General features: G+C 44.4%; 1 protein-coding gene across 1 annotated transcript in view; it reads right to left on the bottom strand.

Moving 5' to 3' along the window:
• The window catches only part of GARNL3 (GTPase activating Rap/RanGAP domain like 3), a 104921-nt gene extending 80791 nt beyond the window's left edge, over positions 1-24130 (bottom strand). The window contains exon 1 of the mRNA XM_008698748.2: positions 23942-24130. Within this exon, the coding sequence (XP_008696970.1) occupies positions 23942-24085 (144 nt within the window). The 5' untranslated portion in view covers positions 24086-24130. The remainder of the gene's footprint in view (positions 1-23941) is intronic.
• Positions 24131-25380: the final 1250 nt, after the last annotated feature.

Here is a 25380-nt window from a genome sequence, read left to right as displayed (position 1 = left end):
ACAAGAGCATCAAATCTAAATGCGAACATTTTCAATAAAATCTAGATGTGAACATATTCCAATACTGAGAAATATCAAAGCGATGATCCCTGGAAAAACAATCTTAATACACATCACATGTGGACAAGTGCAGCTCACAGATGGCAGAACCGAAAGCCAAGTCTCAAGTTCGGCCGTCTTCACAGGAAAGCCCGAAAAACAATTAATGGCTGGCATGAACTCAAGGCTCTACTAACATCACAGAAAGCTCCTGTGCTTCATTCAGCTTTAAATGGTCTCCAAAAGGCCAATTAGCCCCTTCCAAGGCAGGCAGGCTCTATTTGAGCTCTGGCAACATGATGCTTGCAAACAGACAGTCTTCAAGGAGCTCACTGGTAGGATGAGATGAGTGAGATCGGGGCTTGGCGCATCAGTCCTAAAATTACTGACTCGAGATTTAACTTATTTTCTCCCAAATCTCCTAGATTTCTCAGCAGCAACTTGGGAAAATGACAGGTCTTTTTTTAACCTTTAAATCTGCCCACGATTTGTAGCCAAGATCTGCCAAGAATTTCCATTTCCCAGATTCATTAGAATGAGCTTGCCCTGGGGGAGGACACTTCTTACCTCTCTAACTCAAGACTTACCTGGTAAAACAGATAATACAATTTCTTAAGAAAGATGGTTATCTCCTATTTTCACTCATGTTAAGAGATATGAAGGTGTGAAAACGGAAAAAAACCAGGGGAAACCCTACAAAACTTCCCAAGGAAAATTATTTGCAAAGGCTGATAAATCTTTTCCATGATAAATATAGAAATAATAGTACGTAATATTGGAGCGCCTGGGTGGCTCAGTAGTTAAGCGGCTGCCTTCGGCTCAGGTCATGATCTCAGGGTCCTGGGATCGAGCCCCACATCAGGCTCCCTGTTCAGCAGGACGCCTGCTTCTCCCTCTCCCACTCCCCCTGCTTGTGTTCCCTCTCTCGCAGTCTCTCTATCAAATAAATAAATAAAATTAAAAAAAACCAGTATGTAATATTTATTGAGTGCTTGTAGAAGCGGTTTATGTTTTGGCCTTCACAAGTGTTAGTTCATTTAACTCCCAAAATAGCAATATGGGTGGGTACCATCATCGTTCTCATCTCCCAGTAAGGAAACTGAGGCAGAGGAAGGTAAAATAACCAGCCATAGTCACATCCTAGTTAGCACCTGGGAGGCCTGGGATGTGAACACAGGCAGCCAGACTCCAGAAACCCGTCATCTTCACTTAACTGCTACCCCACCTAACCGTCCTCTGTGGAATGCCCATAAAAAGGCCCAGGTTTTCAACCTAAATTTTATCCTGCAAAATCATTTCTTTTTAGAAACAAATAAAAATATTGTTACGTGTATGTTTAGCTGTTTATGGCATCAGATTATTACATGGTCGGTAAACTGAAGACGAGCAACAGAGGCTGTGTGGTCAAAGAATTCAACCCTGCCCAAGAGAGGTCTGGCCTTTGCTCTCGGCTTCCGAGAGGTCATCTCTAAGCCCTGGGAATATCTGGCAGGCGTGTCTGTTTACCTGGGTCTTCGAGCCACACAGGAGAATAACATGACTCGTGGGCGGGGGGTGCTTTGGGTTACACCATATCAGATCTGCCTGTGGACACCAAGACTCAGGTGAGCGTTCCCGGTGCATGGACTGTCACTGTTGCCAGGAGGGGTTAAGTGCTGTCTATGAAACTACTGGGAGACGACAACTGGGCAGCTCTGCATGCGGAACTCTCCTGGACTCTGTCCCACGTGTCTGTTCCCTTGGCTGATCCTAATCGATCTCCTTTTGCCGTAATAAACCATAAGCCAGCCTAGCAGCCTTCACCAGATTCTGTGAGTCCCCTTCTAGCAAATTATTGAACCTGAGAGCGGCCCCGGGGACCTCCGTGCTCTGCAGTTAATGTCAGGAGTGAGGTCTGGTGGACTGTTTCTAGTTTAGAGAGGCCAATTCTCGAGTACAAGAGCAAGATGAATGTGGGTCTCCTGGGGTCACTGCCATTTTCACAGGGGAAGCATAGAGGACTCAGTGCCATTTTCTTCTTTGCTTGTGAGCTTCTATTCACTGTCTGTTAAAATATTAAAATACAGGTTACAGCAAATAGGTTTCAAGTCAAGTGTTCTTGGCGTAGGCTGCCTCAAGGGCTTTGGGAGAAGTGTTCTGAGGTCAATTCTGGAGAGAAAAGAGAGCTGCCATCAACTGATACACCTGACACAGGTGTATAAAGAGATAAGGGGACACGTGCTCCCCTGAATTAGAGGTGGGCTGGGACACTGTAGCTAGTCTCAACCAGGACTCAAAGGCTTGGGAGGAGAGCCGACAGTCATTCACTGATTCACTCATTCATTCACCTAACAAAAATAAAATGTCCACCACTATATTCCAGACACTGCCAGGCAAAGGCAATGATGCCCTTTCCTGTGGTGAGATTAGAATGAGAAGTTCATCGCTTCTTTTGCTTAAAAGGTTCAAGAAGCAGAAAGGAAGAACATGTTTAATGATCTGATGGCTGGAAGGAATTTGGCCCCTTCTGATCTGAAGCCCACAGGCACAGAACTTGGGCTTCAGGCTGACATGTTTGACTCTCGCACCTTTCCCATCTCCGCCACCACCATCCGCACGCATGTCACTGGCATCTTTCACCCGGATGACTGCACCTGCCTCCTTACAGGTTGATGCACCCGCCCACCATCTCCAACCCGACCTGCACACCACTGGGCAATTTCGGCAAACTACAAATCTGACTGTCCCACAGTCCCGCCTCTGTCCCAGCACCCTGCTCCTTCCCACCAGAGGATGGGCACCCATGGCACTCCCTTGTCCAGAAGACCCTCTCCCATCTTCCCCTAAAATACTCCTCCTCGGGGCACCTGGGTGGCTCAGTCAGTTATGCCTCTGCCTTTGGCTCAGGTCATGATCTCAGCATCCTGGGATGGAGCCCTGCATCGCATCGGGCTCCCTGCTTGGGGAGCCTGCTTCTCCCTCTCCCTCTGCCTGCTGCTTCCCCTGCTGTGCTCTCTCTCTGTCAAATAAATAAATAAAATCTTTAAAAGAAAAAAAAAAAAAAAGACCTCCTCCTCGTCCCCCACATTCACTGCCAGACCTCACTGCCTGGGAAGATGACCCCAGTGTAACTGCTGGAGCACTCCTGGGAGTTGTGGTTTACATTTCTTGGTGTGATCACGTGATTCCCGCCATTTCTCCTCATGTGCTCCCCTGCGCCCCAATGCTAAGCCCCATGGAGACCATGATGGCTTGTTTTTCTCACCGCCACATCCCCAGAGCTAAGCACCCTGTCTGACACAGTATAGATGTCCACTAAACACTTACCAAATAAGAAATATGTGACTAGATGAAGGCCGAATTTCTGCCGAAATGACCAAAGGAATATAAAATTCGGGGTAAGACCTAGGCCAGTCTTGGAAACCAGAGGTTCATGACTCATGCAAGCAATTTCAAGGGAACTTACTGGGTCTAACGTAAAGGAACGACCAGTGTGAAGGACAGGCCAAAGAACCCGAATCACCACGTGCAAGGGAAAGCCGGGCTGCTGGTAACGGAATCAGATCCAGCACACCCAGCTAGCACCCTGGGCAGCTGCTGGCAGGCCCGGCTGAGGGGAGCGTGCATGTAAGGGCAGTAGGTGGGCAGGTGACTGACTCACTGGTCGCGCTGGCAGAGTGACTTGGCGCCGGCTGGCCGAATGGCAGTCCCAGGGCTCGCCTCACAGCTGCTTCGGGCAGCTGGCTACGTAAAGCACAAGGTGCCGTGCTGGCCGGGGCCCGGGGAGGACTAGTACACCAGCCGATGTGAAAGGAGACGGTGCTCCAGTGAACTTGGGGATGAGAAAAATAACAATGCAGGAAAAAAAGTCCTTTTAATGCAGCAGAGAAGCTGTTTCTGTCAGTAATTTTCCTTCTATTATTCCTCATACCTGTGATCTGGCTAATTAAAACTACAGAAAATCGAAACTCGTCCCTTTGTCGGAAGATTCGACTCAGGAATGAAATAATGTCTACTAGCACCTATCTAAATGTCCAATGCCACGTAACCTAGAAGCTCCCTGCCCCGCCTCTTCCAATGTGGTGCAGAGCTCTGGCTGCCACCAAAATACGCTCTTGCCATCTTCTGTAGGACGGAATGCCCTGGACACATGGCCAGATCAATTTCCCTTAAGGCAGCTGTTTGACTTAATTCTCTCCACTTGAAGATGGTCCAAGTCCCGGGTGGCATGTGGGGAGCTAGGCCCTTTGGGGGGAAGGTGCCTCAACTTTTCTTCTAGGAGATACCCAAAAGAGCAATGAACAAAACCCACGGAAAGCAAGGGGGTAAAAGATCAGAGCAGAAATTATAGAATTAAAAAGACAGTACAATCAATAAACACTGCCGAGAAACCACCAGCAAGTCTGATTTTAAAAAGCAAAGAACAAACATGAATACAGAGTGATAATAAGGAAAACATAACTGCTAAGAAGAAAGAAATTTCTTGAAGCATGACAGACTGCTACTTGAGACGGTGCAGCATTATCAGAACCTTCCTTGAAATGGACATTTTCCAGAAAAATACACATAATGAAAACTGGTTTTGGAAGAGAGAGAAACCTGAAGTACCAGCACCTGCTTGTAGAACTGGGGCAGTAGTGAGAACTGGCCCCACAGAGGGGCCCTGGCTGCGGGGGCGGCATGTCCCCACGGGGGTAGCCGGCTCAGTCACAGGGAGGCTGGCTGCGGCCAAGCCTTCCCTCAAAGGAGACAGCAGCAGAATCCTTTTGCATTTGTTTTAAAGCAGAATTCAGGGACAGGGTGTTAACATCAGTAATACTAAGAAAAGAGGGCAGGACTTTTATTTTATTTTTTTTATCTTGTCTGACATTTCCGATTCAGTCATACCCCAAAGGAAGGGCCGTGCTGAGGAAGACTATCTGAGAGAGAGAGAGAGAGAGAGAGAGAGAGAGAGAGAGATGGGGGCGGGGGACGCAAATCAAATGATCTTTTGACTCAGGAGGGATTCCTTCAGAGTTCCCACACTATCCAGTGCTGTAGCCATGAGCCTCATTTAAATTTTACGTTACTGACAATAAAATAAAATTTAAAAAACCCCATTCAGTTCCTCAATAGCACTAGTGACATTCAGGCGCTCAATACTGTCATGTGGCTACTGGGCTGGACAGTACAAATCACACACTTCCATAGCCACAGGAAGTGTTGTCGGGCAGCACTGCGACAGGCTGGACATGGAGACCATTCTGCGTGACCAGGATCGAATCGGTTTCTCAGGCGGAAACTCCTGAGAGTTAGTTAAATACACTAACGATGGTGGAAATTCAGGGAAATTTCATATCTCAAGTAGAGGCTTTGGTCCAAACTCAGCCAAAGTGTAACAGATTCATTTAACACTAAGCTGTGTTCAATGTATTAGATGTTTTATTTCTGGAAAAAAGCACTATCCAAGCAATTATATCCAGTCGTATGATTTAACAAATTAATTTAAAAGAAAAAAAAAACCAGGAAGCATAAAATGTTAGTCATTAACTACTGTAAATAAGATCATTATTCGTTTAATATTATAGGCAATTCAGTGAGAATATTTCCTAAGTTAATATGAATACATAATTTTTCAAAAACAAAAGACTCTTTCTCTTTCTACTTAATTGCTTTGTTTCTTTGGGCTGGTGTTTGTTTCCATTCTAAAGCAGTTCAAGGATTCCCTGTGACCTCTGTTATCACGCACTCTACAGAGGTCACGTTCAGGTATATAAGTCACAGAAACAGTATTTTAATCTAGGATAAAATCTCAAAACGTTAATAATAAGATACATCTTAAAACGCAGTATTTCAAATTTGTACACCCAACCCTCCCCATCTCCTTTCTTTCCGATGAGTGGTTCTGAGTGTGGGTTTGGCACGCAACTGCTCGGGTTCAAATCTAGTTCTATACTTATTAGTTGTGTGACTTTGGACAAATCACTTAATTTTTCCTCTCTAAATTTTGGCTTCTTTACCTCTAAAATAGGGACAATGATTGTAGCCACTTCCAGGCTCATGGAGAACATTCGATAATATAAAATATGTAATGAGCCTAGAACAGTGCCTGGACATAGGGAATGCTCAATAAATGTCTAACAACATATACTAATACTAGTAACAAAATGATGAATACAAAATGCTCTGATTATTACAGTTAGTACGATTAAACTATTTTTAATGCTGAATTTAAATGCTTGGAAGCTCTGTTTAAACATTTGTCTATCTAGCAAACATTCGTGAGAACCTATTTTTCAGGGCCTATACTAACTGTTGGACTTAGAAAGACAAATGCAGCATGATCGCTGCCCTGAAGGAGCCCAGAGCCTAGTGGGAGAGAAACAAACATATAAACAGATAAATCACCACACAATCTAGTTAAATGCCTCAACAGTAGAAAGAATGGGGTGCTGGGGGAGGTCAGAGGCTGGAGAGACCAACTCTGCCCGGGGGAAGTGGAGAAGCTTTCATTGCTGTAATGAAATCTATTCTAGAAGGTGTACAGGGCCTTTGAGAAATGATTTCCAATGGAAGATTTTTTTTTTTTCACCACAAATACGAGTCAAGAAGACCCTTCTGACGCTGTCTATGCAAATCACAGACACACACATACACCCATACAGACACATACACCTGACTTCGAAAGCGCTGCTCAGAAGGGATGAAAGAAAGTGTAAATGTTTCCATCAAAAACAATTGCTGAATCAGTATTTTGTATGCCTGAAACTAATATAACACTGTATATTAACTATATTTCAGTAAAAAAAAAAAATAATAATAAAGGCCAGGAGCCTGGGTCAATGGGCTTAAAGCTGGGTAGAATGAGCCATCCCCCGACTGGCTTGTGTGGCTCCTGGGCCCGTGTCCTGGTCACCCTTGGTGACTTCCGCTGCCTGCAGGGAGAGGCAAGGAGCAGGGGTGGGGACCAGAGATGCTCTCTTTTCTCCCTCTCTTTACCTGATCCTACTCTGCTTGTGCCAAGGGCCAGGGAAAAGCCCTGGGGGCTGGGGCGGCTGGCATATCTGGGTTGGTCAGAAGGTCGTCCAGCCAGGATAACGGATGTTGACTGAAGGAAAACCACCAAGGCCTCAGATCCGGGCTCAGATGCTTTATTGCTCTCATCATCCCTGGCCACCATCCTCAGCAAACGCAGCGTCTGTCACAATGATTCACCTGCTGTCTTGAGCTCATGTCCTCTGCTTTCTCAAATCTAATGACCTCACTTACCTCACGGCTTTGCCGTCCACTGCTAAAACCCTGCACGTGTGCTCACCCGCACTGGCATAGCTCGGTTATCACATACCTAGCTTGTAACCCACCTTGGCGTGTTAGGTGTATGTTCGGGCCGGGGCCTGTGGTCAATACGTCAATGCTGTGCTTCCCAACATATGGGTCTCCTGTCCTGCCGACCTCTCCTCCTGCCCCGCATCAAGCCCCAGCTCTCAACCACCTGCTACCAAGGACATTCTCTCTCTTTTTCTTCTGTGTTCAAAGACACAACAGTTTCCGAGAAACTAGGCCTACAAGCAGCTCAGGCTACTTGACCCTGGCTAGACCTTCACGACCACTCCCTAATTCCTTCCTCTGTTCCTTTCTCACGTTCCATTACACCTCCCGCCTTGGTTCTGCCTTGTCGGTCGGTCCAGATACACCCTTTCTTCAGAGATGATGACCTCTCCACCTATTTTACTGAGAAGTGTGAGGCCCGTCAGGATGAGTGCCATCCTTTGACCCTCCATCTCAAAATATATCTGTCTTGGTTTCCTCATTAAAATAATATCTGACTATTGGTCCCTGATACTCAGCTTCCCTGTAAAATACCCATGAAGATTCAGCACGAAAGAGGACAATGCAGGAGTCTGAGAAAGACTGCTCATCCTGTGGCCACGATCTGAGGACATTTTCTACTTACTCTATGGCCGATGGAGAAGAATGGAGAAACACATTTGATCCCTGACTTTGTTGCCTGACACAGAGCAAATCTGTGGTCAGCACAGGAAGCTGGACGGCACTTTATTTGTCCCCCTGCGGTCTCATCTTGGCTGAGAGACGTTGGGTCTGTATGGAGAACGACAATACGATATCGGGAGTCACCCTTACATGCACGGGTGCTGCATTTTAAGGCAGCTGCTGTCACGTTAGCGCCCCAGGTAGGGAGAGGGACAGGAGGAGTCCTGGAGCGGGGCTTCCTGGGGAGTACATACAGTTTTGCCAGGATGCCCAAGGGTGACTGGAATGGGGAAAGATTCAACCTCGTGATAACCTCCATCGTATTCTTTAATCCACACAGAGGCCATTTTCTCAAGCTTAGGTAAAGAGCTGAGCACACATTACTTCGATACTCCCCTTCCAACCAGACTGCTATCTGTCCCTCCCTCCCCACCCCAGCTCGTGCTATACATATAAATTCTGGAGCCACTGGTTCAGAGCAGCCAAAGCCAAGCATGGAGAGCATCCTATCTCCCTCCAGCAGAGCTTCACCAGATAAACACCAGCTAGACGCTGGACAGTGATCACGGAGCTCTGCACAACCACTGGCCATTCGGCTGGTCAGCTCGGAGAAGCTACAGCACCCAAAAGGACAATGAGAGCCGACGGCCAGTCACATATTCTGTCTGTTGAAAAATACAAGGTCCAAATAGCTCTTTGTTTTTATTTGAAGATTTTGTAAAAAAAAAAAAAAAAAAAAAAAAAAAAAACCCAAAACAACCCAACATGGGAGCTACGAAAAAAAAATCCTACAGATGGTCTTGAAAACTAGAAAGGAAAGCACACCATGTTTTTACACTCAAACCAAAATAAAATTTCAGAAAATCAGTTGTTGTGCTCAATAAGACAGAAGACATGATCTTTGCAACAAGTGTATAAAGTTTTTGGAAGGGATTAAAAAAAGAGGACCAAAAAACGCAAATGCGGGATTAACATCCTTGTTGACAGGAAGCAAAATGTTCATTGTAGAAGACAGCAACAGTAAATATATTCTTTACTTAAGATGCTTCCCCACAATGAAAAGGAACAAAATGAAACAAAAAGAATGAGAAAGAAAAGACAGTTATAAAGGATAGAGAAAAAGACCTTTCTTACTGTTGTGTAGGGAGGAAAAATGAGAAATAATCCAAGATAGAGCAGAAGACAATATTCATCCCTGACATAAGACCAGGGACTAAGAATCAAAGAGATGATGGGGCGCCTGGGTGGCACAGCGGTTAAGCGTCTGCCTTCGGCTCAGGGCATGATCCTGGGGTCCTGGGATCGAGCCCCACATCAGGCTCCTCCGCTATGAGCCTGCTTCTTCCTCTCCCACTCCCCCTGCTTGTGTTCCCTCTCTCGCTGGCTGTCTCTATCTCTGTCGGATAAATAAATAAATAAAATCTTTAAAAAAAAAACCAAAACAAAGAGATGAGATGTTTTAGGCAAAATTAATGAAAAGAGAAACACACAGAGAAGTTACGGGAAATTTTAAAATAAAAGAGTAAAGAAGATCTGAGAAAAATCCCGGCGGGAAAGCTCATCAAGAAAAGAAATAAACTGCCCTGGGCTTCTGTTCAGAACCGTACGGCAGAAGCTGACCACGCTGGGTTGAATGGTGTCCCCCCAGATTTACGTCCACCTGGAATCTCAGAATGTGCCCTCATTTGCAAAGAGGGTCTTTGCAGATGTGATTGAGTAAGTTAAGATGAGGTCATACTAGATTAGGGTGGGACCGAAATCCAATGGCTGGTGTCTTCACAAGAGACAAGAGAGGCGGCGTGCAGACTCTGGGATGCAGGGAGGAAGGCCTCTGAATAAGCCTGGAATGAGAGGGCTACAAGCCGGAAGAATGACCGGGATTGCAGGCAGCCCCGGAGGCAGGAAGAAGCAAGGAAGGATTTTTCCCTAGAACCTTCTGAAAAGGAACATGGCCTGGTGTCATGTTGATTTTGGACTTACAGGCTCCAGAACTGTGAGAGGACACGCTTCTGTTGTTTTAAGCCATCCAGTTTGTGGCCATTTCCAACTGCAGGCTTATGAAATGAATACAGTATCAGATCAGAATTTGTCAAGTTTTAAGAGAAAAAGGTGATCATTTGGAAATTTTAAAACCAGTCAAGTTATTCTTGTGGAAGCCATTACTTGAGACAGTCCCTGATATGTAACGATTGAGAACAGATACCCTCATGTACTGCCTAAAAACTTACGTGGAACTCCAGGACAAGGACCCCATAGTATGGTTCAGGAGGTCACAGCCAATGCCATCAGACACAAGGGAGGAAGGCATTCGGGTGGGAGGAGAAAAAAGTTGTTTGTCTAAGAGCATCTCCATCTCCAGAAAGATGAAACTTTGTTTTGAAATAAAGATACCAATAAAATATACAAACCCATTTTGTATACAAATTTAATTTCTAAAGGGGCATACAGTAAATCTTAATAGTTATTACCTGTAGGTGGTAGGATTACAAACGAATTTAATTTTTGTGCTTTTCAGTATATTTCAAGTTTTCTATGACGAACATGCATTCCCTTTATAATCAGAGAAGTATATTTAGAAGTGTGCTGGCTTACACACACACACACACACACACACACACACACACACAAAGACTGGGAAGTAATATAAAAAATCTGAGAAGAGGAAAAGAACTTATCAGACACTAGATTTTTAGCAAAACCGATCTTTTAGCTAATACTTGGACCTCTGGCGGTGAGCCAGTGCCACTGGAGACACAACCACAACAAAAGAACCATAAGCCCCGCCCACTAGAAAAGGTGAAATGCCCACAACTAATTACAGTGTAAAAAATGACAGGTGCCATAGAGAAAGGTAAAGAAATCAAGGGTTCTTTTTTAAAAATTTTTTTTGAGAGAGAGAGAGAGGTGGAGGTGGGGGGTGGCAAAGGGCAGAGGGAGAGGGGAGAGGGAGAGAGGAGAGGAAGAATCTTAGGCAGGCTCCATGGCCAGTGCAGGGCTCCACTTGGGGCTCGATTTCATGACCCTGAGATGATGACCTGAGCCGAAATCCAGAGTCAGACCCTTAACTGACTGAACCACCCAGGTGCCCCAAGAAATGGAGGGTTCTAATGGGTGAAAGATGACTTTCCCATAGGGAACTCAGGTAAGGCTGCTTGGAAAACAGACCTGGCAGACACATATTTCAAGAAGGTATTTTAGAAGGAAAGAGAGCCATAAAGAGGCCCCAGGGGCCTGGGTAGTGGTGGGTGAAGGCCTGCTCGGCTGGATCACGGACTATATGAGCAAAGGCTCCAAAGACAGGCTGGAGAAAGACCGTGGGAAAGCCTTAAATGTCAGGCTAAACGGTTTCCTGCTTTATTCCATAAACAAAGGAGAGATGCTGAAGGTTGTTTGTTTGAAATCATCAAGATCATGTTGACAGAGCTGAGTATTTGGGAAAGAACTCTTTACGGCATTAAGGAAATCAAAGCCCCCAGACTCAGGTTAATTACAGCTGAGCATTCTGACAAACTGGATGTAATCTTATCAAAACTGGTGGAATGGAATCTGCGAGATGTCAGGGTGGCAAGACGATGTGCCAGAAACTCAGGGAAAGAGGAAATGACATAAATGTCATACAAAAAAGGGAGTACACAGAAGCAAACACTTGTGCTCTTTTTTTTTTCCTTCTTGTCTCCTTAAGAGATCAAAAAAGAAACATGTAAGGACCTTAAAGTCACTTTCATTATGGAAGCTTGTAAAAACTGCACACCATTCAGCCCACCCCAGACATAATGAATCAGGGCCTGAAGTTTAAACAAACTCCCTCAAGTGACTTTTATGGACAATAAAGTTTGAGGGGCATTGGAACAGGCCATAACAAGCCAAGATAACAGAACTTCGTGGTAAATACAACCTACTGGGATAAGGTGGGGGGGACAATCTTGAACAAGTTATTAATCTCTCTGAACTTTAGTTAGCTCACTAGTAAAATGGGTGTAGGAACACCTCATCAGGTGGTTGTGGAATGTGCGTTAGTATACATAACACACATGTATATTTCCATGCATATATACACGTGTCTGCGAGTATCTATCTCCCTACAGCTCAAAAGGCTGTCTGGCATTGATGTGCGCATGCACGTGAATAAAGAGCCATCTAGCCGTCAAATCTATCTAGGACATAAAACCAGTAAGATTTGCTAAGAGACTGGATGTGGGGGATGGGAGATTTCCTGGTTTCCGGAATTAGCAACTGAAAAGAAAGCAGCACCATTCCCTCAGTGGTTTGAGGTAGGGAAGAGGGACAACCTGAGTTCAGTCTGGGACATGTTGAGGTGCAGCCGCCTTCAGGCCGTCCCAGGAGAGACATCCAGTGGGCGTTTGGGCAAATGGTTCCACGTGCCGTGGACAGAGATCTAGGAAGAATACATGGATGTGTGAGTCACGGTCCGAAGGCAGTAATGAAGCCACGGGGTGGGAGAGATCACCAAGAAGGAGCGTGGAGTGGGGGCAGAGTATCTGAGACGGAGCCCTGACGAGCATCAAAATGTGAGGACTCGGCAGAAGAGAGAGAATCCGTAAAGAAGCTGAGGTGAAGCAGGGAGGCAGGAGAGCTGAGGCACAGGCGCGGAGGGAGGAGAGAAGGTGTTCACAGGGCCCAGGCTGCAGACTGGTCCTGGAAGATAAAGATTAGGAGCGGATTTGGTGGCGATGAGGTCTTTGTGACCTTGGCAAGAGCACGCTCAGTGAGGAAGGAGAAGAGGAAACATCCAAAGAAGGAATTCAGAAGGGAAATCGTGGAACTATCACAGGGATCAAAACAGACTTCAGAGAGCGGCTGAAATGTGCTCCCAGAGTAATTAAAAAGTCTTCACATCTCTTGAGCAAATGCGGTTTGAGATTATATTTTAAAAGACTGCACCACAGTGATAACTAGAGTAGACCGATTAAAAAGCTGAGACCAAAAAGCATACAATCCTTTTCTTACACATAAAGGAAACCAAAGTCACTGCTTTAATTAAATAGGTAAGATAGTTCCATATAAAAATGAGAATATTAGCTGGGGCTCAACCGTAACAGTGGGGTGTGAAACCGGAAGCCCTTTGTGGCCAGTCAGCCATGGCAGCCATGCTGGACCCCGGGGTGTGACTTGCCCTACCCTCACCTGGTGGGGAAAAGCAAGGGAAGCCAACTGTAGAACCCACCATGGATGCTCCCATCTTTTACAAAGACGGGGAAAAGCTGCTCCAACCCGTGAGATGGATGTGTACCTGAAGAAAGCAGGGACCTGACCTGAGACAGGGCGGGGCTGGAAGGCCAGGGCCTCAGCTGAGGGGCACTGGGAGGGACCTCAGTGAAGCCTCAAATGCTCTTGCTCCTACCGCCCTGGGGGAATGTCCCCCAACCTGCCAGGGGGCAGTTCGTAAGTTAAAAGGGCTAGACTGGCTTCTGAGGGCCTAAAACAGAGCTCTGAATGTTCAGAGTCCACATGGTGAAATGCTGGAAAACAGACCAAATTCCTTTTCAGCTTTAACAGCACTGAGAGAAGTGAAAGAGTGGTTTTCAAGTGTGTGTGTGTGTGTGTGTGTGTGTGTGTGTGTGTGTTGGTGGATCCCACAGTTTTGGTGGTGGACCTGCCTAAATTCAGAAGTAAACCCAGGTTCTTAAAAAGCATTTTCAAAACAATGAAAATACTTTCTCTTCATGAGAACAGTATATAAGGTATACAACATGATATACTTTCGACCAAATTAAAAATTTACTTTCACTACAACGGATGGTACCCGGTCTTACTAGAAGCTGAGGGGGCTCCTGTAACAGATGTAGGGCAGGGATCGCTCTGGCACAAGTAAGATGGGAGAGGCAAAGGGCATTACCCAACAGGCACCAAGAAAGTGTGTGTGTTTGAGACACACATGAGAAATTTGCCTCCTGGGCATATGAAAAACCACAATCAAGGCAGAAAACTTGATTTCCTGTGAAGAATTTACCAAGCAAACAATCTGTTAACAATTTGCATCTCTGGTTACATAAAAAATAAACTGTTACACACTGGTCAGAATTTGAAGTTATTTTTATAGTATACCACGGTACTATGATACCCCACTAGTTGAAGACCACTGGAGTCCGTGAACAAAGACCCCGGGACACCAGTAGAGGGTGTAGGAGCCAGAGATGGGGAGCTGAGCTGGGGTCACTGCAGCAGCAGGGAGATCATCCCACAGGGAAGGACATGGCAGCACAGGGATGGGAGGCACCAGGAAGAGCACGAGCAACCCCAGGCCCACAGAAGGCTGGGAGTGGAGTATCTCCAATTCTAATTGTTGTTGTTGTCGTCGTCTTTTAAAGTAAACTCCCTACCCAATGTGGGGCTCGAACTCATGACTCTGACATTAAGAGTTCCATGCTCTACTGACTGAGCCAGCTGGGTGCCCCTCTCCAGTTCTAGTTTTGAAACTAGAGAGCGTGCTGGTGCTGAGTATCATGGAAGTGGCTGTTCCCAAGACTTTTATGCGGGAAAATTTAGCGGACTTACTTGGCATTCTTATTACAGTGCGTGTTTAGCTAGTGGATTTGGCATCATTTTGGGTCTCAACTATCCAAGATGGTCACCGAATGGCTGGTCAGGTGGCGCTAATTCTCCTCAAGTGTTGTTGAGCTTATGAAAGTAGGTCGTAAGTCACATTATCTCAAAAAGTAGGGTGGGGAGGAGACAAGGATCAAAGTCATTCTATAAACTTGACTACCATCAACAGCGACAGAAGATACGCTGTTAAGGGCTGGATATGGAAATGCCTTGTTTGCTTACGATCTACCTTATTTTTATTTTATTTTAAAGATTTATTTATTTATTTTAGAGAGAGAGTGATCATGGGGGTGGGGTAGGGGAGAGGGAGAGAGAGTCTTAAGCTGACTCTGTACTGAGCTCCGAGCCTGATGCCGGGCTCAATCTCACGACACTGAGATCACGACCTGAGCCCAAACCAAGAGTTGGAGGCTTAACCAATTGTGCTACTCAGGCGCTCCCTACCTTATTTTTAAAAAATGTTTAAAGCAGCTTACCAAAATATCTTTTCTTTTTTTAGAAAGAGAGAGTGCACGCACGCGCACACTCACATGAGTGGGAGAGGAGGGGCAGAGGGAGAGAATACCGAGCAGGCTCCACGGCCCAGTGTGGAGCCCGACGTGGGGCTTGGTCCCACGATCCTGAGATCATGACCTGAGTGGAAATCAAGAGTCAGACACTTAATTGACTGAGTCACGCAGGTGCCCCTTTCTGAAATATATTTATTCAAAGGATTAAATTAGATACAGAACAAGTTCAGAAAAAGGGCAAATTAGGTGTGGGTAAATAAAGTAAAAATAAGAGAACCAGATTCGGATGTATGCTGTAAAGTCCTTTAAGGTAGTTAGAGGCAAGCCATAAATAGGGCTTTGAGCTTCCTGGAGGCCAGTGCAAAGAGGAAAAGACCCAACTCATCCACAGGATTCCTAATGCCTATAAGATTAACAACAAAGCAGCTTCACGGGAGAAGCATCGTACTTTTTGGTCCTGAGCAAAACTTTTCTCATAGGTCCTCTTAAAAGTGACACTTTGTGGCACACTGAGAAAAATCCTCAAGAGCATCTTACAAGAGACATACCATCTAGATCCATATGGCTCTTTTCCATTCTGTCCATCAGGGCAGGGTAAAGCATAACGTCAAGGCACAGATCAAGAGAAGCAAGTCTAGGAGAGGCCACAGACAGCAGGCCAAGTGTTGGTAGCTATCTTATGGTTGAGATTAATCCAGGAATTAAATTTATACCATTTATGGCACGGATGTCTCTTTGGATAATTCTTTATCCACATTCTTCTTAAAACCAAGCTTGTTAATATTTGGCCAGAAGAGAGTTTAAAATTATACGTTTGGGCTAAACCCTCAAGCAGGGCTTCTCTGTGGTGTTGATTAAGGGCAGAGGAGTGGTTCCAACAATCAACCTCATTTCTTTAGAAAACAGCCTATAAGCAGCAGGGTCTGTAAGAGCATGGGCTTAGAGACTGAGAGATTAGGCCCGGGGGCTCTTGGAGCCACACAGATCTGGGCTGAAATGTTACTTTTACCATTCATTGGCTGTGGGACCTCTCTGAGATCATCAGCTAAATGCGGAGCCATTCACCTTCCACAAACGTCTCCTGAACCCCCACGAGGTGCAGCATAATCAAGTAACACGTACCGCCCACAGCTGTTCGTGAGGGTCAAACAGGTAAACGCACCTAAGGCATTTAGCTCAGTGCCTGGCACACAGCAAACATTCAACAGACGCTAAAACTAATAATAGTAATAACAAAGTAATAATCACAATAAAAGACTTCTGGCTCCACTACGCTACAGAAATCATTAGAGGATGAAGGTGTCAGGTACTACTTCACAGAAGATGGTTCCAAGAATTGTAAATGTTAGCTGGGAAAGGTTCTAAGTCACCCACAAAGACACCAAAAATATCCGCGAAAGCACCCACATTTTTAAACCATGTTAACTTACTGGTAAATGCTCCAAGCTAAACGTGCCTGGAGGCACCTCACTGAGTCAACCTGCTATTTAAGACTTAGATACGAGCCAGTTCCATTTTGGAGAACATCTGCCGAAATGATGATTTTAGCTGTAGAACGTCGACGTCTTGATGTTTTGATGTTCCTGAGGGAAACGTGCTGGTACCTTCAATAATCTCTCAATTTGGTAATACTACATAGAATATAATTTCTCCCATAAAACGCCTATGAAAACAAAAAGCCTCCTTGACCCTGAGTAGAGAACAAACCAGCACTGCGTCAGGGATGCTGGACGGGTCGCTAAATCACTCATTAGCCAAGAATCATCTTTCTGTACGACAGTCCCACAGGCATAATTCAAATTCGTGCCTGAGCGAAAATACCAATCACTACATATCAGCCTGCAGGAGTCCTCAACACTCACGACCTCAAATGTGGAAATCTGCAGATGCTAAGCAAGTCCAGTGTAAACCGTTCTTTTGATAGTAATTAGGTAGTACAGATAGCCTTTGAGGCCACTGCAAGTTCATCACAACAAAACCATGCCGTCCGCACAGAGAAGCATTTATATGTTTCTTTCCTGTACAGCAGGGGAGCATGCGACTCATCCAACTGCGGGCTTCAGTCAGGAAGGAACACGTTTAAAAACGATTGCGCGGTATTTAGCTGGACTTGAAATTACCTTACAGACCGTGGCACCCCCAGAAGTATCAAGACGTAGGGTTATATGAGAATCAGCAGCGGGGCTGGGCAGGACAGAGATCTATATTGTGCCCATACCATTCGTCATTCGTAACACATCCGTTTCGTATCCATTGAGTCAGAGGCCAAGAAAAGATCAATAAAAGCTACAAACAATCTTTGCTTTTCCTGACAGATTTCCATATGAAGTGATGAAGAATGGTCGATGGTGTAATAGCTATGCCTTGCCGAGAATGCTGCCATGAGAGACCGGACTTGCAATTCCTCAGGAAGAAAAATGGCATCTGTTTTAGATGGAATGCACCGCAAGCTAATGAGTCCAATTATATTGGGGGAGGGGGGCCAAAGAGGCTTGTTATTCCTTTCTTTTACTTCTATCTGGTGGGTTAGGCTACTTTCTAATTTTAACCAAATTGAACCATTCATTCATTCAATCAATATCTACTAAGTAACGAATGCTAAGCATTGTGCTTAGTGCGAGGGACACAGTGGTAACTGAACAGCCATGACTCCTATTTTTAGGGAGTTTATAATCTGCACCCTTGTTTATGGTAGTGAAAAAAGTGTCAAGGATAACGGTCTACTGGCAGAAGAAGGAATTTTCACCAGGTGCTCTTAGTTTGAGCTCTTACATCATCTACTGTTAGAGGCAATGTCAGAGATGCATTCGGGGTGTCATGCTGTTTGAAACTGAACTGCATCTACAACCTTTCCGGAGGAAACCCCCCCATCCACTAACTCTGCTGACGTGCTGGGTCTTGGAGGCCATATTTATACCACATGACCCCACTTCCCTGAGCACTACAGTGTGAATCAGGGATAGACACCTGAACCAGAGGAACCAATCCATGACATTCTACTAGGCATTTGAAATTAGGGCCCAAGAATGAACAGACTGTGGTGGGTGCTGGGGCTGTAAGACTAGGGGAAATGGGGGATTGGAAGTCAATTTAGCAATAAACAACATTTAATGAGAACTTAATAAGTGCCAGACCCTGTGCCAGGTCCTAGAGATACAAATATGAACAAGACAGACATGGTTCCCACCCTCATCTCTAATGGATGAGAGAGCAGTAAGTAAATAAATACATGAAATAAACAGTGTGCTAAATACTATTAAGAAAAGAAACAGGATGCTGAGTTACAGAACAGCACGGAGAGAAGGACTACTTGAGGTAGGGTGGTTGGGGAGGCCTCTCTGAGAAGGTGACATTTAAGCTGAACCCAGCCATGAGAAGTGATAGGGAAGCCCATTCCAGGCAGAAAGAAGATTAAGTGCAAAGGCCCCGGGACAGGGAAGAACTTGTGTATTCTCAAGACCAAAACAAGGCCAAATGTGTGAAGCACAGTGAGAGAGCAGCATGAGGGAGGATGGAAAAGGCAGGCAGAACCGGGATCACACAGGTTCTTGTAGGGCTTTGTAAAGGCTCTGGACTTGAATGGGCAGCCAATGGAGGGTTTTCAGAAAGAAAAGACATTGTACTGCCAACATTTTAAAACACCACTCTGGTTTGAGGACAGACATATAGACTAATGGGATAGAAGAGAAAGCCCAGAAATCAACGCTTGCATGTATGGTCAATTGATTTTAGACAAGGGTGCCAAGACCATTCAATGAGGAAAGAGCAGTCTTTTCAACAAATGGTTCTGGGAAAACTGGATATCGACATGCAAAATAATGAAGCTGGACCCCTATGTCATTCCATACACAGAGTAACTCCCATTAGATCATAAACCTACTGAATGAAGTTGGACCCCTACCTTACACCATATACCACATACAACAATTCAAAATGGATCAAGGAAAAAAAAATAAAAGCTAAAATTACTGAATTTCTAGGAGAAAACCCAGGGGCAAATCTTCCTGACACTGGATTTGGTAATGACTCCCTGAATATAACACCAGAAGCACAGATGACAAAAGAAAAAAAATGGATGAACTGGACTTCATGGAAATTACAAACTTCTATGCATCAAAGGATATTGTCAACAGAGTAAAAAGGCAACCCACATAACAGGAAAAAAGATTTGCAGATCACATATCTGATAAGGGAATTAATATCCAGAATATATTAGGAACTCCTGTAACTCAGTAACAACAAAGAAAAAAAATGGATGAACTGGACTTCATGGAAATTAGAAACTTCTATGCATCAAAGAATATTGTCAACAGAGTAAAAAGACAACCCACATAACAGGGAAAAAGATTTGCAGATCACATATCTGATAAGGGAATTAATATCCAGAATATATTAGGAACTCCTGTAACCCAGTACCAACAAAACAAACAACGTGATTAAAAAATGGGCAAAGGAGGCAAAGAACTTGAATACTGTTTCTCCAAAGGAGAAATACAAATGACCAATAAACACACGGAAGGATGCCCAACATCATCGGTCATGGGTAAAAGGTAAATCACAATGAAGCACCCCTTTACAACGCATCAGAATGGTTATTAAACAAAATGGAGAAAGTATTGGTGAGATGATGGAGAAACTGGAACCCTTGTGCATCGCCGGTAGAGACATAAAATGCTGTGGCCACTATGGAAACACGCTTGGGAGTTCTTCAAAAGTTAAAAATAGAATTATCACATGATCCAGTAATTCCGCTCCCAGTTAACAGACCCAACAGAACTGAAGAAAGCAGGGACTCGGACACAGACTGGCACGCCAATGTTCACAGCAATATTACTCACAATGGTGAAAAAGTACAAGCAACCCAAGCGTGCACTGAGAGAGAGAGAAATGGATAAGCCGAATGTGGTGTATACAAAGGACAGAATTCATCCACGAAAGGGAATGAAATGCTGATACATGCTATAACATGGATGAACCCTGAAAATACCACGCTAAGTAAAACAGACCAGACACAAAGGACAAACGTGGCAGAGCTGCACTTACATGAGGCCCCTACAAGAGGTAAATTTATAGAGAAAGAGGCAGAATGTAAGTTACCAGGGGCTGGGGAAGAAGGGCTAATGTGGACTTACTCTCTAATGGGTACAGTTACTGTCTGGGCTGATGGAAAAACACTCTGATAGTGGATGAGGACGATGGTCACATAACGCTGTGAATATACTTCCCGCCCCTGATTTATACGCTTAAAAATGGTAAATTTTCTGTTGTGTATATTGGACCATGATGAAAAGAAGTGTTAAAAAATCCCGCCCCCGCTGGGAAAGCGGATGGGAGAGAGGGGACTGCGCCCTCAGGGGAGCTGGTCCACCGAGAGGACGGCATCGGCTTCCTGAGAGTGAATGGAAGAAATCACAGGGACCGGAGAGAACCTGAGAAATCAGCTGCAGTCTGATGGCTTTCTGGTCACAGGAGGCCCAGCTGGGCTTCCTGCACGTCATTCTGGTGAGCCTCACCCACACACTTTCAGTGAACTGCCTTAGACTTGAGCTGGACGGAGTGGGGCCTTGTTCCTTGCAAGGAAACAATTCCTGATGAAGGCAGGGAACAGCTGGGATCCGGCAATGCTGGAGGCTGCTGGTTCCTAAAGCCAGACCACAGCTCCAGGAGGGCAGAGAAACTGCTTTTTCCCTCCGCTCAGTGCCTAGCACCGTGCCTGGCATGAGGTGGGGGGGCAAGCCTTCAATATGTGGGTATTAGATGAACGCTGAGAACCTCCCCTCCCCGAGTCTATAAAGGTCTGAGCTTCCATGTTCTCGCTCACCAGATTCATACCCATTTTAAACCAAGGCAACTGAGCCCTCAAATCTGTCCTCATTATTGATGTCAATAGCCAAGCTTGGTTCTTCACAAGGACTTCTACCTCATTTGTTCAAGGTCAAAAGAAGTCTATGCCAAAATTTCAATTCTGCACCCTTCTACAAACTTTGAGTTTCAGGATGCCCAAGATTTATTGGGTTTCCAACAATATTCATCAAACCCGGTGTGAAAAACAAGTTAAACTTACTTTCTCGTGCACATAGAAAACACAAAAATGGTTTTTAATTTAATAATTCAGTGTTGGTCATAGATGAGAGAAAAGGTCTCCTTCCTTAAAACACTGGAGTCAGAATTTCAAGAGATCTTTAGATGGCAAAAATGGAACTTGGCTCATTTGATTTTTCTCAACCATTCCAACAACCAGGGCATGCCATTACTGACAAGGGAGAAGCTGACACAACCTAATTTTACAAAAGGAGGGGAACTGTTACCCAAAGAATTGTTTATAACGATGTTGGGCTATTACACGATTAAAATGGTACTCAATAACAAGAAGACGTTTGTGAAACACGGCTGAACGAAGAAAAGAGGAAGACAAAATTATGTGTGTAATTTGATTACAGCTAGGTGAAAATAGGTTAGTCACTATAAAGACTGGAAGGTATCAAAATGAGATGAAAAAAGTGGCAATGGGGCAGAGGAATTATATGTGGAATTTTTAAATGTATTTAAAATTAACTTTATACTATTTTAAAAGTCAGCTAGCAACACACACACACACGCACACACACACACACACACACACACACACACAGAGACACACCCATGGCTCTAGAACAAAAACGTGAACAAATGGAAGGAAGATTTTTGGTCAGTGAGCTGCCCCATCAGGTTGGGGATTACCAAAGACGAGTCTGGGGTTCTCTAAGGCGGGGTTTCTTCAAGTGTTGATCCTAGGACCAGCGACATCACCATCCCCTGGGAACTTGCTAGAAACACAAACTCTGGGTCAACCCCAGACCTACTGGATTGGAAACTCTGGGGATGGGGGCCCAGCAGTCTGTTCTGATAAACTCTCCACGCAGTGCAGATGCCTGCTCAGGTTTGAGAACCACGGCTCTAAGGACCTTCCCAGCCTGCCAGCCTGTGCTTTCCACAAGTCTATAAAGGGTTCAGCTTTCACACCTTTGTTGTCTCCCCAGACACCACTCTCACTGTTTACAAGAGCTTCATATGACTTACTGGAACAGGTCCAAAGTCTACTTGTGAGTCAAGGTCCTCCTTTTGCTACCAAATTTCATCTTTGCCACCATGGCTCACTAACATGGACTGTGCTTATATGCATCATCTCATTTAATCTCTTGACACCCCTATAAACTAAATAATATTAATATCCCCATTTATATAATATATAATATATAATATCCCCACAGATGAGAAAACCGAGGCCAAAAGAAGTCCAAGATCGGACAACTAGGAAATGATGAAACAATATGACTTCAGGGCACAAGTTCGTAAGCACCACTGAGGTTCAGAGAAGTCCACAGACGGTGGGTGCTGGAGCTGGTGTGTGAAGCCAGGCCTGATTTCAAAGCCTGCCTGCTGTGTGGCCACTCAGCTCTGCTGCCTCACTCACTCTGCGAGACAGGGCCATTTGCTCACTGCCCCTGGAATACATCACTGCCAAGAATCACATTGTTTGCAAATATCCACTGTCTGTCTTCTCTACCACCAACCCACGTCCGTCCTACAGCCTCCGCGAGGCCTTCCCGGCTGCTTCCCTAAGATCCCTGGCTAGGATGGGTCACTTCCTCCCCTCTCTTCACCCCCACCAGGCCCTATCTGTATCCCTCTCAGGATCTTTACCAGTTCCTGCCCTGAATTATAGTTCTACACATGCTCCTTTGGGGGAGGTGGTGGTCTGAGTTGGCCCGGTGCCACCAGTGACGGGCACAGAACACGCATTGATGGAGTCAATCAATGTGTCTTTTATGTGACTAAATTCATTTTCTAGATATTTTATGTATCTTATCTGCCCAGCTCAAGACAGTAAGCTCCTTAACAACAAGGACCAAATCTTTTACTTATTTTATATTTTCAAGAATACTCAGCCCTGGGCCAGATACACAGTCAAGTCTATAATATACAAGTGAATTCAAATAGAATGCTACTGGTACACAACTCTGTTATAATCTGTCCTACTACTTAAACCCTGCAAAAATGCAGCATATATTAATGGAGGAAAATTAGGTACTACACAAAAACGGATCCAAGCAACTCTTTTTTTGTAAATAGATAGAAATAATAAATTCAATGTTTTTAATAGTGTTAAATAATAATCAAGAGGATTCTATGAGAACATTTTCCTGAAAATTTGTTCAAATTTCCATGCAACTGGGGGGAAAAAAATCACAGTTCTTTTAAAAAATAGAGGCTAAAATATGCCTTCATTATTCCTCTTTTAAAATGAAAGCATTCTATTTTAAAAGATGATAACATAAACCCTAATGTCTCTCGTAAGGAAAATGTGGATATTTTCATTCTAGGTATCTATCATCTATTACAGTATGTTCTAGCCCAACAAATATACTTTTAACAGGAAGAAAAAAATCTCATAAATATTCTAACTCCTACCACATACCCAGAAAGCAAAGGTACAGAAAATCAGAACATGTATTTCAATAATGTTTAAACCTCAAAAACTAGATTTATCAACTTTTAGGAATAAGATAATATAAGAACCAAATGCTGCCTCTCTTAATTCATAAATCATTTAATTTAATTCTATACCCCAATTACGTGCACCAGAGAAAAAAATACCAAGCCACAACATATTTTTAACAAACTGGAAGGCACAGATTAAGAGTACGTAACAATAAAAACAAACAGATAAAGATGATCAAATTATTATGGCCTTTCAATAGTCATTTATTCCCATCCCAGCCTTACACGGTACCCACATGGTCTGACAGTAAATATACAACAAAAGATCTGATGAGCTTGGCGATGCTCTAAATCTAAATCAATGTTCCACCACTGAACAGACAGTGTAAACTTACCAGCTCCACAGATCCATAATGTTTCCTACTGAAATCCCCACGTCTACAGCCTAGGTCTTCCGAGACAGAGCTGGAACAAAAATGCTTCATCAGTATTATACATAGCGATCTGGCCACAAACCTTCTGCAAAAATCGACTACCATTTGCAAAAAGGGCTGCTGTGGTACAGGCTTTGCCCCAGCTCCTCACTGCAGGGGAGCCTCCTTGCAACAGACACAGTCCTCAGCAGCCATGGCAGAGCCCGGCGCTCACGGAGCCCTCGGTAAAAAGAAAAACACCCGAGTCATCCCTGGAAGTATAGGCAATGATTGAATTAAATATTTAGTCATTTGGAATCGATTGAGATTTCCAAGGCTACTGGTGGTTTATAATTTCATTTCTGTATAACCAAAGGGGATGAGAAGCCCTGCAGTAAACTTGAGGCCAGGGACAAAGCTTGCAATTATCTTTCCTTTAAGAGAGCCTCTTTGTCCCAAATATTCAACATAAAAATAACCAGCATTATTTGATGCTATAAAGCAGAAATGAAACTTTAAATAGGAGGAGGAAACTTCAAAATCCTGGTAGGCCCCACCCCACCCCCTTTCATTTATGACAATATGACAATATGAAAAAAAAGAAAAAAGAGCAGCACTGACAGAAAATCCAGAAATCTAACTTCAAGGATCTTTCGTTTTTATGTAACAAGCGCTAATACTTCCCCTGCACCCCCCCACCCCCAGGCTTAAATCAGATAAGAAAAATCACACGCATTGTGAAGAGCAATTAAAACAAGGGCAAAACTCTTACTGCATTTACATCTTGAATGCAGAGTTCCACACTCAAAAGACACAGATCTTATCGAGGAGTCGGTCTATTTAGGACCCCAAGCGGTGCTCCTGAAACCACCGGAGCTCCACAAATGCGAGCAGCTTTAACAAGTTTCGTTCTCGTAGATGTCATGCAAATAACTCTACGGAGCCGGAGAAAACGAGACTACACGGGAGCGACATGTCTAATCGCTCCAAAATATTTGGTATCTAACATGCAAAGAAAGGTGCATTTTGTACCTTTTCATCCTTCCTTAAAAGGTAGCTACATTTTCTAAATCACAGCCTTCTTGGCACGCTCAGAGAGAGACTGACTCCACTGTTCCGCATCCACAGACCTGACTCTTTGCCAGGACACTCTTTGATAGGCTCCAAGCAAGACAGCATGAGAGAAATGAGGGTCTATTGGTATTCTGCGTCCACCATTTCACAGAGATGGCTGAATTAATCTTATACGAGAAATTTAACCTTTTGTAGTCCTCATTTCCTTAGCAGAAAATGTGCAACAAATTAACGAATCCAGCGTGGAAGGGTGCCCCAGATATTTCCCAGGCTACCATCGTGCTTCCAGAGACAGGATTTTCTAGCCCCCCAAAAAGTCTCTGAAAGAGATTTAAAACTTCCCTCCA

The sequence above is a fragment of the Ursus maritimus genome, unplaced genomic scaffold, assembly GCF_017311325.1.
Source record: "Ursus maritimus isolate PB19 unplaced genomic scaffold, ASM1731132v1 scaffold_17, whole genome shotgun sequence".
NCBI lineage: Eukaryota > Metazoa > Chordata > Mammalia > Carnivora > Ursidae > Ursus > Ursus maritimus.
This window is presented reverse-complemented; position numbering and strand designations above follow the sequence as displayed.